We start from the raw sequence: 14,328 nt of genomic DNA on the forward strand, positions 1-14,328 counted from the left end.
TGCATAATAGTTGAAGTAGGTGAATGGTGAAGTTTAAGCAAGTTTTGGACAACACAAAAGTTGTTATATATATTGAAATTAAATAAATTTAAATCAACATAATCATTGGTTAGGGTTCAGTGAAACAAATTATAGTTCTCATGGGTGAACCAAATAGTTTACTAGTTGAATTAGTGATTTTGATTTAGCTTTGGGGTTAATTAGAGTTAGAATGACTCATTGAGTTAGCATTCAAGTGGGTTAAATTTAATCTCACTTTACACTCGATCTGGGATTGAAACAAACTGAGATAAAGGGTTTTAAGGCTGAACCAGATTTGAAGCAGAAGAACCATTAGTCGACCATGTTATTAGGTTTTTTAAGTATTCTAAATACCTTTTATTCCTCCTCTCCCCCATCTCGTGATAATGTTGAGCTCCTCCACCACATGGCACTGCACCTCCCTACGTGACAACTATCTCCCTTCTCCTTCCCCAATTTGGCAAGATCAACTCCGAAACCCCTTCGTCCTTCATTTGGTGTGAGCAAACAACTACTTTCTGCTACTCAAGACGGCACGTCCTCTCAAAGCTTCTTCTTGATCTTTTTGAAGTGCTACATGTGAGCCACAATGCTCTGTCATCATTTGTCATGCGATGTTGAAACTCCCTATCATTGCTATCACCTACACAACGGCATAGCCACACTGTTCTTCCCCCCTCCTCGCACATCCTATCTCCCTCTTGAGCAGGCTTGCTGTGGAATTCCTTATTGAGGGCAACAACTTTCCCCTTTTATTGTTCAAACTGAATGCAGTAGCTTGGGATGATGGAAGAAATTGTTTCAACTGCCCTATTGCTTTCTCCCTTGCAACAACAAAATATGCCTTTTTTTCCTTCTTCGCCAGCTTGACCAAAAGGATGGAACTCATACTGCCTCCAATAGGTCATAATTTTTGCTTCTGTAGTCCAATTTTGGTATTGCTTCAATGGCATGATAATGTGATTGTTATTCATTAGGTTGTTTCTTGAAGCCCACAATTAAGGGGTTGATTGAGTAGCTATGTGTTAGGAAGTTGCTTTGGATCAAGTTAGACTCTTTATCCCTTGTTTCTTTAATGTAGGTAGGCTCGGTAATGATTGGGTGTTTAGAGGCGCAAATGTGATTGATGATGTAGAAGAGTGACAATTTGATTGTGCTGGCATTAAATTAAGGTTGATTAAAACATAAGGAAGATATTAATTTGTAATCTACTAGGTAGGTGACTGAGATTTTAAATGTAATAAGAGATAATTGAGGTATGATTTTGGTTGAAATTAGAGTAATTATTAGAAAGAAGGGACCAAAATAAAAAATTGTAAGTGTACTTTTATAGTATAAAATTATGATAGTGTGTGGATATTGATTCCTAAGGAAGATTGTTTTAATGGTTGACTATTATGAGATTAAGATACAAACTAGAGAATTAATTGTAATAGGTATCTGTTTGACTTGGGTGATGCTTGAAACAGTTTGATTGAATAAATATTTGAATGGTAAATGAGGTTTAAATTGTCTTAGTTGATAGATGGGAAAGTGTGGGAACTTGCTGATATAGTGGAGAGGGGATCATGAATACTTGAACAAATCATGTTGTTTTAGAGGTTGCTCTTGACATGGATCATACAGAGGATCTATTTACCTTGTTATATATACTTGTGTTGTTCTTTGCCCTTGTATTCTTATTAGTTTCGTTGTTAATAATATTATTGATTTTCGTGATTTGCAAACATATGAAATCTGATTACATATATTTATGCAAGTATATAGTAGTAAAATGTTGTACCTTACATCATACTAGAGTTTGTTTAGGTAGCTTTTCATGCACACTTTTATGCAGTGTATATATATGATGCCTATGGTATTTATGTAGGACTTATCTTGCAGTATATTTTTCTTGTCAATTGATATAGAGTGGAATGTTGCCACAGCTTAGAACATGGTGAACCTATGGAATATCATCATAGTTGGATGATTTACTTATGGATGCAAATTATATACCAAATGTTTTATTGCAAATATGGCCTTTAGCCTATTAGGATGATTTCCATATCGCAATTTATACCAATTTCTTTTTACCTTTACCATGGTTGGCCTGCCGACAACTATGATGTATTGAACATAGCACACTTGAGTTACCTTCAGTAGTCATGCATGTGTTAGAGAGCACACAGGCACCTCTATTGCAAAAAGGGGAGTGCATGCCCTGCATCATTGGATGAGTACAAACATGCTTTTTTGATTGGTGGATGCAATTAGGAAATGTGGAGCTCTTGAATAAGTCATTGCATTGTTTATTTTCACATTGTGTATTTACATAGTGATTTGTGTTGCAGTTACCATTTGATATTCATGGTCAATGACCTGCAGGTTTACATACTTTAAGATCACATATAAATGAATGTTTGTGCTACATTATTTTATGAGCCATTAGTTATTATTAAGCCTTATTGTTGAACCAATTAATCCTTAAGTTTCTACGCTCAAGTACATAATTTAATAAAGATATTATAATTCCAACCTCCACTGCTTAACTCATCAATTGTTAAAATAATTTATCAGTACTATCCGTGATTGAATAACAAAATTGAGAATGTAAAGCACTATCAAAACTTCAAAACTACCTTTCCCTCAAATAATATCTGATGTCATCTGTAAATACACAGCAATAAAATGGATAAGACAGACATACCTTGACAGTGGTAGTTGAAGGTATCCAGATCTTCTTTTCGTGATAGGTAACCATATAGTTGACGTTTGCCACCCGCAGAGAATAGATTTTTCCGAGGATGTTCCCATGCAGCTCTACTGGTTCCTTGCTCTGCAAAGTGTTTATGCAGCCGCTCAGCTTTTAAATAGCCCATTGCAGTAGCTTCAAAAACCAAAACACTCATTCCTCGATGCCCATTAGGTCCATAGGAATGGCGGGCCTTCACTGGTTCATACGTACTGAAATAATCGAGTAGCTCTTGGTTTCCCATACCTAACCACTGTAGCATTGAACATAATGAGACAAAATACCAAGCAAATTATCATACACAGCAAATGGAAGAAAGAAGAACTGGAGCACTATGTTTGCAAGATGCTAATACTCGAATCTATTATCTTAAGTGTGATGTAGATTTGATGGATATGTAATATCAGAAAAGTGAACTCAATGGGCAAAATGCTGTATAAATCAAAGACGCAAGAACACAAAACTGCTTATCTTATGGACATGCAAATGAGGATTTAGTTCCACAAACTCTCAGAAAGGAATAAGATGCCAATTTTTCAATATACCAATTGCACTACTTTGACAAAAAAACATTCAAATTAGTGAAAGTAGGATAGGATTTGCTAATGAAATTTCACTTCAACAATAACAACAACCAAACCTTATCGCACTAGGTGGGATCGGTTATATAAATCCTTTTATATCATTGAGATATATCCTCTACTATATCATCATTTATAGTTAAATAAATTTTATCTTGTTTTATTATTGCTAATCAAATATTTTTTGGTCTTCCTCTTCCTCGTTTGATGTGCACATTTGTCATAGATTCACATCACCTAATTGAAGAATCTATTGGTCGTCTACATACATGCCCGTATCATCCTAAACGTATCTTCTTGAGTTTTCCCTCAATAAGTGCAACCCAACTTTCTCTCTAATATGTTCATTTCTTATTTAGTCCATCCTTGTATGTCTGTACATCCACCTTAACATTCTTATCACTACAACTTTCATCTTCTGCTCATATGTTCAAGTCATAGCCCAACATTCAATTTCATATAACATAGCAGGTCTAACCGTCATTTTCTAAAATTTTCCTTTAAGTTTACATACTAGAAAAAAAATTCAAATTAGTGAAAGTAGGATAGGATTTGCTAATGAAATTTCACTTCAAAATTATGAAAAAATCACAGGCTACAAAAAATCATAACATGCTCACTCTCAAGCATTCTTCACAGTCCTCATCCAAAAACACTAGCTAATTTCTTTTCTGCATAAATCAAATTACACACTTTCATTAAGAATTCCACATCAACAAATTGTTCACAAGATTGTGTGAAAGAAAAGAAATTGGATATAATACAACCTAACACCACCAATATAAGGAAAGATTCATAACATATAACTTTTAGCTGAAAGACTGCAAATAACAAAGGAAAGGATTTGAAAGTGTCCCTTGAAGTCGAGGTGGCCGAGTTAGTGAAAGAGTCGAGGAAGTTGTATCCTTTGGAATCAAGGTAGTCGAATCGATGAAGGTGTTAAGGAGATTATGTCCTCTGGAGCCAAGGTGACCAAGTTTGTGAAGGAGTCGAGAAGGATATGTCCTCTCGAATCGAGTGGCCGAGTCAATGAAAGAGTTAAGGAGACTATCCTCTTGAATCGAGGTAGCCGAGTCGATGAAGGAGTCGAGGAGATTGTGTCCTCCAGAGTCGGGCTATTTAGGAATTTATTGAATTTTGATGTATATATCAAGTTGTATGCTTAACTTCGCGAAGATAAAGAGCGGAGTGTAAACATCATAAACTTCAAATAAAACTATTGGTGCTGCAGATGAGGACACGAGCATTGAGCAAAATAGACTTAAATATAAGGACTTGAATGAGAACTCGAGAATGTAAAGACCTGAGTATGGAGTCGAAACGTAAAGGCCTAAGTATGGACTCAAGAAAGTAAAGACCCAAGTATGGACTCGAGAAAGTAAAAAGCGCAAAAACTCAATGGTTGAGTTTGTGAACAATGAGTATCAAGAAAAAGAGTTCCGGCTAAACAGTCTTATCCTGTCTATGAATGAGCCGAGTTTGGAGGGAGTCTAGAAATTATGAGTCTTCTGGAATCGAGACAACCAAGTGGTTGGCGACATCGAGCAGGTAGACATTACTGCTTGTCTCTGCAACATGCGAGATACGCATCATAAATGCAAACGATACGCATGATGGCATATTATTCCTAGAGTTGTTTCGTCTTATTCATGCATAAATGACAGTCAATCTGATGTTGACACGCATGCATGTCCCGTAAGATGGATATCCAAGTTACCTCGTCCTCCAAGCCTAGACCAATACAAGTTGGAGTCAAAGTAACTCAGCATGGTGGAAATCCTATCTGGTCTGCAATTTGACGTCAGGCTCCTGATCACGGAGGGTCTGCTTTTTCTCTTCGGCTTGAGTCGAGTTAGCGTTGAGTTTCTACTGACTTTTGGTAAGAATTACATCGATTTAACCTCGTACAAGAACTAATGGAATGTTTCTCTACCGTATCGCAGCTCAAACTATAATAAGGGCTGCCATCAATAGGCATTTGAAACTATCCCCGGTCGTATTGAAGGAACGGGGATTCAAGGAGATCATCTCCACATCTGCGATTCAAGGAGATCAGATCCAACATTCGTTACCTGCTCCTCCATCCATTACGTGCCACATGTATGTAGGAGAACATTTAGGGGACCAAATCTGACACCCTTATCATTGTTCATACGCTTGCTCATGATGTCATGCTTAGGAATATTCACAGTAACCGTCAATGGGCCCCCGTAGGATGACTAAGTTGTGAAGGAATCCTGAAGTCTGCATCTTTCAGAATTAAGATAACTAAGTCGATGAAGGAATTGAGGAGGTTGTCCCCTGAAGTCGGGGTAACCAAGTTGGTGGAGTCGAGGAGGTTGTATCCTCTGGAGTTGAGTAGCTGAGTCGATAAAGGAATCAAGGAGACTATGTCCTCTGAAGTTAAGGCAGCCGAGTTGATTAAGGAGTCGAGGAGGATGTGTCCTCTGGAATCAGAGTGGCCGATTCGATGGAGTCAAGGTTGTGTCCTCTAGAGTCGAGATGGCCGAATCAATGAAGGAGTTGAGGAGGTTGTACCCTCTAGAGTCGAGGTGGCCAAGTCGATGGAGTTGAAGAGGTTGTGTCCTCTGAAGTCAGGGTAGCCGAGTCGATGAAGGAGTCGAGGAGACTGTCCTCTAGAATCGGGGTGACCGAGTCAGTGAGGGAGTGACCAAAATATCTCGAACCAAACTAATGAGATCAAGATTGACTATTGGACCTCCACTGAATTTCGACTGTTGACTTACACCTGATCTTAACTATTGACTTAACTCTGCCACGTATGATTTTCTCTTCTTACCGTATCAGCGATCATGAGTTTGCAACGAGGCCACAAACTCGTGGTGATGCCACAAACTCGCGGCAAGCCTGGAGAGGTCAATCACAAAGAGGCCATGAGTTTGTGGCGTCACCACAAGCTAGGGCGGCCACTAGCTCAAGCTCGCCAAGCCAATCGTGGCCATCGGAGGATTCCTTTCCCTCTCCTTTTGCATTTCTTTCATCTCTTCTTTCCTCATCCTTTCTTTTCGCGTTCCTTGAAAATATTTTTCCACTATTGATTTCTTTCCTTCCTTCATCCACACTTCAGATTAATCAGAGCATGTGGTTTGAGCTACTTCAATCATGAATTGAAGATGCACCTAGCATGGTAGGCTATAATCGATACAAAATTTGACCAATATGCTTGGTGTCATATGTGGGAAAGCTTGAGTAGAGAGTTAGCAGCCCAATGACATGAAGTGAATAATCTTGTGGCAGGCCTTTGAGTTGTGTAGAAGATATCTTAAGAAATGTTTTTCTTCTATCGGTCTTCTCAGAAGTTGGGATAATCACTTTGTCATGCTTGATGAAATTGTTGGCCTCAATAGGAATTGTAGGTTCAATTACAGAACTTATGATATCAAAAGATGTGAGACGAGCTATGAAGCATCAACTCCAAATTATGTTGGTGACGATGTCTACCATATGAGCTCCATGATGGGCTTTGGGAAAAAATAGGTTCAGGTGCAGGAACCCAAAACCAATAACAGTAGTTTTAGCAAGGACTTTGAAGAGGCAAGCAGATAGAAAAGTAGGAAGATAACAATGCCAGAACATATAGAATTAGATGGCAACAGGAAAAAAACTCCAAATGGAGCTAATGTCAGTCGCAGAAACTCAATTTGATTTGGGCATCAGGAGGAATTTGAACAACGAGCTTTTAGATGCCACAAATGAACCCACAACAAAATCTTTGATTGTCAAAGCATGTGACAGCATTTAGGGTTCATACGTCCTCGTAGAAATATTAGATCTACTGATATGTTGGAATTCTATATTCTCTAGAGGATTGGCACTTTGATAGTTTATCAAATTTCCTATGACTTAATAGTTGGATGCGCACAACATAAGAAGTTGGAAGAGGAGTGCAGATGTGATGTTAATAAGACAGGAAGGACAAATAACTCTCAAAATTTATTAATAGATTAATAGAGAAGCTGCTCTGTCAGAATTCTACATCCTTCAGAGGTTTGGCACTTTGATAGTTTGCCAAATTTCCTGTGAGTAGATTCAGTAACTTTGAGCAATTAATTGAAAGGTTGTAAGCACTCAATATAAGTAATTGGAATATGAGAAGTGCAGAGGGAAGAACAAGCAACTAAAATATTTATTAACAGGTTTGTAGAGGAGGCTCTCCTGGCAGTGACTCAGTCTGGCCACAATGTCAATATTTTTAAACGATTTCAAGTCTAACCAAGTTCTCTAAGTTGCTTACAAGAAATACAGGAGACGACCATCAAGTTCACAACTGTAAAGAGTAAAACAGAACCCCCGCTCTAACACAGTGGCATACTAGGCGCCACTAGCTCAAGACATCACAACCAAAGTAGATGAAAAAATAATTTAAGACATTGAAAAATTGTGCACTCTATTGCGATGACTCTTGAACTATTATTTCATTCTCAGACAACTCTTACGCATGGCTCTTAGAATAAAGCTATAACTCTTAGAAGTGAAATGACTCTTAATTGTAAAGATACAATAAATTGCAAAAGAATATCGACACTAAACCATGAGAAATGTCCTACAAAATTCACCTCTAACAATCAACTAGAAAGAGAATTTTTGAGGAGGCCACTTGAAGATACAATACTCCATTGATGAGAGATGAGAGGACTAAGGCTTAATTAAGTCCATTGATGCACCTCAATACAAAAGGATTAGTGGAAATCAAATAAGAATGTATTTCCAACGTTAATAGCTATCAAAATTTTATCGAACAATGCAAAGAAAAAAACTTATTAATTTAGATAATTGCTTTCCCTAGTTTGAACAAACGTGCTTCTGGCCAATTTGGTCATCACAAGTATTATTCACATGCAATGTCAGATTAATCCAATCCAAAAAGTTCAGAATTATTTTTAAAATTTGTTTTTGATTTGTTTTTAGCAAATAAATTTTTAAAATTTAAATTTTCCTCCCTCTTTCCTCCCTAAGGAAATAATAAGGAGACAATTAGGAAACACTACTACTCTTCTTTCGAAACTCTTCAGGTAGATCATTAATCATGTGGAAAAGAAGGTACCTGCTCTTTCCTAGTCAATCTTCTTTTGCAGGAATGCAAAGGTACACATCTAAAGTATCAAATTTAGTTCAACCAGAATATATATTCCTGGTTAAGTCGAATGATGATTGACAAAGAGTATTAGGATAATTGCAATAACCCACCAAGTTGAGGTCACGCTAAAACCAAGCCCTTTCTTTTGAAGACGCACAAAGGTAAACATCTATAGTAAAAAATAAGCTCTTCAAATTAAATCATTATTACATTGTCCAATAGTTCAATCAGATTAGCTATATTACCCTTTTCCTAGATAAATCTATCAATGATTTACCAGGAGTATTATGGAGTACCCACAAGTGCTCACCAAGTTGAGCTCGAGCTAAAGGCAAGACCTATTGTCATTGAACTGTGAGATTGAGCTAATACTATATATATAAGACCTATTGTGGTTGAACTACGTGAGATTGAGTTTATATATATATATATATATATATATATATATATATATATATATATAGCGCAGCGTGTTGGTGCAATCATGCCTAAGCATGTAGTTTTGATATTTGAAAAGACTTTTAGGGAAATTGTTGATCTTACGTGTGTGTCAAGTGTGCAAGAGTAGAAAAGACGACAGGTGTTGCAGGTGTAATAACGAAAGTCCATATAGGTCGATGAGGATTTGATACTTGGTTGGTGGAAGTTCAAGTAGATCGAATAGGTCAAGGACCAAATAGTTGGCGCATGGAAACCCAAGAAGGTTGAGGACTAAATTCTTTGCAGTATAGGTCAAGATGACTAGATGTTAAGTATTTGATGAAGTCTCGAAGGCATCGAAGCCTTTAGGCATGGAAGACCTGAAAGTGAGAAGGCTTCTGGGCATGACAAAGTCCCGAAGACAACAGAGAGTCTGTTCGCATAAAGGTAAGGTCCTGTGAGGAGACTCTAGTACACATGTACTTGAGACACATATGGTAATAGACTCAGGAGCGGACTTAACTTTTAAAATGACCGGAGTCAAGATATCAATCGGTTGGTACTTGAGTCAACTAGGCAATCGACTCAAGGTTAGACAAAACAATTAGAAGGTTTCTGTGCAAGCAACAACTGACTGATTAATATTGTTTAAGTTGACTGTTACTTTACTTAGTTGACTACTCAAAGCAAAAAAACCCAAACAACAACAAACTAAGTGTGATATTCTAATTGAGAAATTAACTGGTGATGGACTTTGTTTACTTATACCTTGGATTTAATGCCTTGAATTAGTCGACTCAACATCAAATAGAAACGAAAAAAAGGTTTTGTTTAGGTATCAGTCGAGTGGTCAATTGACTGAAATCAACCCAGTCGACTAGATGGCTCGATCAATGGACTATTCAACAACATAAAAAAGCCCGAAATTAGATCTAACATTAGAAAATCTACAATGGTTGTATACTTGGCTACTGTACAAGCAGTCGACTAATGAAGAATAATAGTTGATTGTTGGCAACATGGAAAAACAGAATGTCACTAGAAAGTTGTTAAAGGTCTAAAGCTATAAAAGGGGACCTTGTGAACTCAAAACAACTACTAAAAGTGATCATATTTTTACTTCCAAGCTCACCTCTCTTGTTCTTTAAAAATCTTAATTCCTTTCTTCTTCCTTATGTTATATTCCGTTCTTGTAAATAAGTATAAGAGGTTTCTCCTCTAGATTCATGTTGTGAAGGAGAGAAAAATAGTGGAAAAAAGAGGAGTGATCCACTGATCAAAAGTCAAGTGGGAGTTGAGGGCTACCTAACCACATTGTTTGGTTTGTAATCGTTTGTTCTTGCTTTAAATTGTATCACTTGTATTTTTCTACTGTGTTAACTTCTTACAAAGACAAATCGTTTCAAAGTGAAAGTGTATTTAACCCCACAACTGATGGATGGCTTATCAAATTTGAACCAAATCAGGAGCAATATATTCTTGGGATGCTCCTAAGTGTAATAATTCTCTCCAATCTTGATTCCACACCCTATTTAGTTTGTTGTGAATTTTTAAAACAAATTTAGCCTTAGGTAGTTCTAGAACATATTGGTGCACTTAGGTTTATCATGCTCACTCAACAATGACACTTCTCCATTCTTGGGACTTGTGACTTTGACAATGTTCAAAAAATTTGAATCTGGACCCAATACAACAATTAGTCAGTGTTGGAGTTAAGCTTATCAGATCCAACCCAAATCAATACCAATGTATTCATGAGCTCCTGAATGTAACCATGTCCTCCAATCTTGGTTCCACATCCTATTCAACCTACTATGAGTTTTTGACAAATTTCAATTTTGTGTAACTTTATCATAGTCATTGATACACTTAAGTTTATCATATTCACTCAATAATAGCACTTATGTATTCTTGGGACCCTTGTGACTCTAACGATGTTCGAATTGTTTTAAATCTGGACCCTATACAACCGTCAGTAAATTTTGATTTAAACTCACTATGAACTTAGGCATATTAGATATATATCCAAATCAGGACCAATGCATATTTGGGACTCTCTTGAGTGTAACAATGTCCTCCAATCTTGGTTTCACACCCTATTATTGTGTGCTTTTTGAAAAAAAAAAATAGCCTTGTTTTGAAGGAGATAAACAGCGGTTATAAAACCCAATCCATTTTTCAAGATTTCAAGTGTTTCGGTAGTTCAAGTTGGTCAGATGAACATGTGGACAAACGCAGAGGTATTTTGGGAAAGAGGTGTGATTTGGTAAATTTAAAAGTGTGGTGCAGGGATTTAAGAAAGTTGGGTGTGCGGTTCAATAATATGTCAATGTAGTTTTGATATTTGAGTAAAGTTTAAGCTAGGGAAATATTGTTGGCCTTACATGTCTGTCAAGTATGCAAAAGAGAAACTTGCCACGAAGTGCAAGTAGATTGATGAGAATTGGATATTTGGCAGATGGAAGCCCAAGTAGATCGAGTACAAGATACTTGACACAAAGAAGTAAGTCAAAGACTAAATAGTTGGCACATGGAAACCCAAGAAGGTCCAAAACCACATTCTTGGTAGCATGAAGTCTCAACAGGTCAAGGAGGCTAGGTGCTAGGTATTTGAAGTATCGGAGGCATCAAAGCCTCTAGGCATGGAAGACCTAGAAGCAAGAAGGCTTCTTGGCACTACGAAATCCCGGAGGCAATGACATGAAAGTAAGCTTCTATTAGGAGAGTCGAGTGCACGTGTAATTGGGATACACATGGAACTAGATTCAGAAGCATACTTAACTTCGGAAATGATCGCAATTAGGATATCATTCAACTGGAAAAGTTTTTCAATCAACTGGAACTTGAGCCAACTAGGCAGTCAACTCAAGGTTAAACAGAAACAAGCAGAAGGTTTTTGTTCAACTAGTGACTAATACTTTACTCAGTCAACTTCTCAAACTACAAACTATGGTTTAAAATCTCGAGTCATATCAGAGTTTTGATCTATAACTAGAACAATACGATTTCGGTACCATATCGTGTCATGCCAATATAATTTCGATAATTTTTAAATATAAAATATATTAATTAAAAATAAGATATTTAACATAAACATTTAAAAATATAAAAATAAATTAAAAAAGAAAAAAATTGGAATTGTAATAAATAAATAAAATTTTATTATATTTTTTAAATTAAAATAAATAAAATATATAGTTAATGAGATAATTTTATTAGGGTTTAATTAAACTTATTTAGATTATCCCTATCAAAGCAAAGAGTTGATTTAATTTATTAACCTAAGTTTTAATTTTTTTAAAAAAAAAATCCAAACCCCCCATCTCGTTACGCCCTACTCCCGCGAATCGCGCGACTCCTCCGTCGCTGCCGACAGGTCCGCCGTTGCTATGGGCCTTGTGTCGATCGTGCTAATGTTGATCGACAAGCAAAATGAAATGTTTCGTTGGTACGGCACAAAATTTCAAACCATACTACAAACTAAGTACGGTATTCTTCTTTGCAGTCAGTCAGTTATCAGGCAGTCAACTAATGGACTCAGTCGACTATTGATACCTTAGATCAGTCAACTTAGCATCAAACGAAAATGAACAAAAGGTTCAGTTCAAGAAGAAATCGATTGGTCAGTCGACTAGGTGGCCCAATCAATTGGTCAACAACTATTAAAAAATTCATAATCTAATGAATCGACTGATAAGCAATAATAAAAAAGTGAAAGTTGTTGGTCTGAAATTTGCAACAACTGGATACATACAACTAGTGTGTGGGCAGTCGATTGATGAACAGTAGCAATCGACTGCTAATAATCTAAAAAAGCATAACGTGACTAGAAAGTTGTTAAAGGGATAAGGCTATAAAAGTGGACCTTAGGGGCTCGAAACAACTACTAAAGTGTTCTTATTTTTGCTACCAATCTCATCTTTCTTGTTCTTAAAGATCTCAATTACCTTTTCTTCCTTGTGCTAAATTCCATTCTTATCTCTACCTCTGGATTCTTGCCGAGAAGGAGAAAAATAGTGGAATTGCAAGCAGTTATCCACCGACGAATCATAGGTCGTGAAGCAGAAGTCTGGGACTACCAAACCGCGATAAATCATTTGTTTTTTTATAATTGCCTGTTCTTGTTTTGAATTATTTTACTTGTATTTTTTTATGCGCTAAGTTCTTGTAGAGACAAATTGATTTGAAATGAGAATCTATTCGCCCCACCCCAGCCTCTTGGTCCCAACACAGCAAACCACCATTTATCATGGCTCTCATCCAATGATAAGGATATAGCCACAATCTCTTAACGACCTCACATTAATGAACGTGGATTCTCACTTCAAGTAAGTCAGTTAACAAGTAAGAAGCTAATCCACTTCATATTCTCAGGCTATAATTCCACACTTAAACCTTAGTCAATTATCTCTCAACTTCTCAATAGGGTTACTACAACCAACTACCACACTCGAGGTTCCACAAGTTACATCTTTTGGGTAGAATAGCTGAATATCTTAATTCAATTTGACCAAAGTATGAACTTGCCAATTTTAAAAAATACGACAACATCTGAAATCTCATTATCAGGCAAATAGCGATAAAGATCAACCAACGTGAATCAGTATAAACAAATGCTTGTGCACAGTGAACCACCATCTATCATGGTTCTCATCCAAAGATAAGAAATAGCCACAGTCTCTTAGCAACCTCAATCTAACGAACTTGGATTCTCAATTTAATTAACTCAATCAAAGAAGTTAATCCACTTCAGATTCTCAGACTGCCATTTCACAGTTAACTCAAAGCTTAGTCAATCATTTCTCAACTTCTTAATAGACCTACTACAACCAAGTACCACACTCGAGCATCCACAAGTTTCATCTTTTAGGAATAACTAAATATCTGGACTCAATTTGACCTGATCATGAACTTGCCAAATTTAACAATGCTTCAACATCTGAAACTATTTCATTAAACACTTTACTCAAGCTGTTTATCATTGCCAGGCAAATAGCAACAAAGATCCACCAACTTGAATTGGTATTAGCAAATGCTAATCTGGTCTTTATCAGAAAATTGGGCAACTCATGAAGATCAATGGAAAAGTTCAAAAATAAGCTATAGAGTTGAAGAAATTAATTGGAAAATTATTATATTTCACTATTAAATGGACAAAATCAGCTTAAATTTAATGAACCAAGGTCAATTTCGGAATACTCAACCAATATAGTTCATATTTAACTGATCACAAACTGAATCCTAGAAAATACATATGAGAGAAAGAGGAGCTTTTGTTGCTTGCTTAATACCACGTAATACACTAATAGCATTTAATAGCTCTATAATATAACGAAATTATAGTGTCATTAATTTAATTTTATTATTCCAAACACATTTATTTGATAAAAAAATAAAACAAAGTCATTGGAATCGTTACCCCTATTTATATTATGCATTGTTAATAAATTGTTATTTATCCAGAAACGTTTGGC

General features: G+C 36.4%; 1 protein-coding gene across 1 annotated transcript in view; it reads right to left on the reverse strand.

Moving 5' to 3' along the window:
* LOC141824262 (protein SUPPRESSOR OF GENE SILENCING 3 homolog) overlaps positions 1–14,328 on the reverse strand; it is a 28,099-nt gene that overhangs the window by 10,312 nt on the left and 3,459 nt on the right. The window contains exon 3 of the mRNA XM_074711518.1: positions 2,711–3,008. Within this exon, the coding sequence (XP_074567619.1) occupies positions 2,711–3,008 (298 nt within the window). The remainder of the gene's footprint in view (positions 1–2,710; positions 3,009–14,328) is intronic.

The sequence above is a fragment of the Curcuma longa genome, chromosome 3 (assembly GCF_044706935.1).
Source record: "Curcuma longa cultivar G26 ecotype Majalengka, Jawa Barat chromosome 3, ITB_CL_G26_1.1, whole genome shotgun sequence".
NCBI classification, from domain to species: Eukaryota; Viridiplantae; Streptophyta; class Magnoliopsida; order Zingiberales; family Zingiberaceae; genus Curcuma; species Curcuma longa.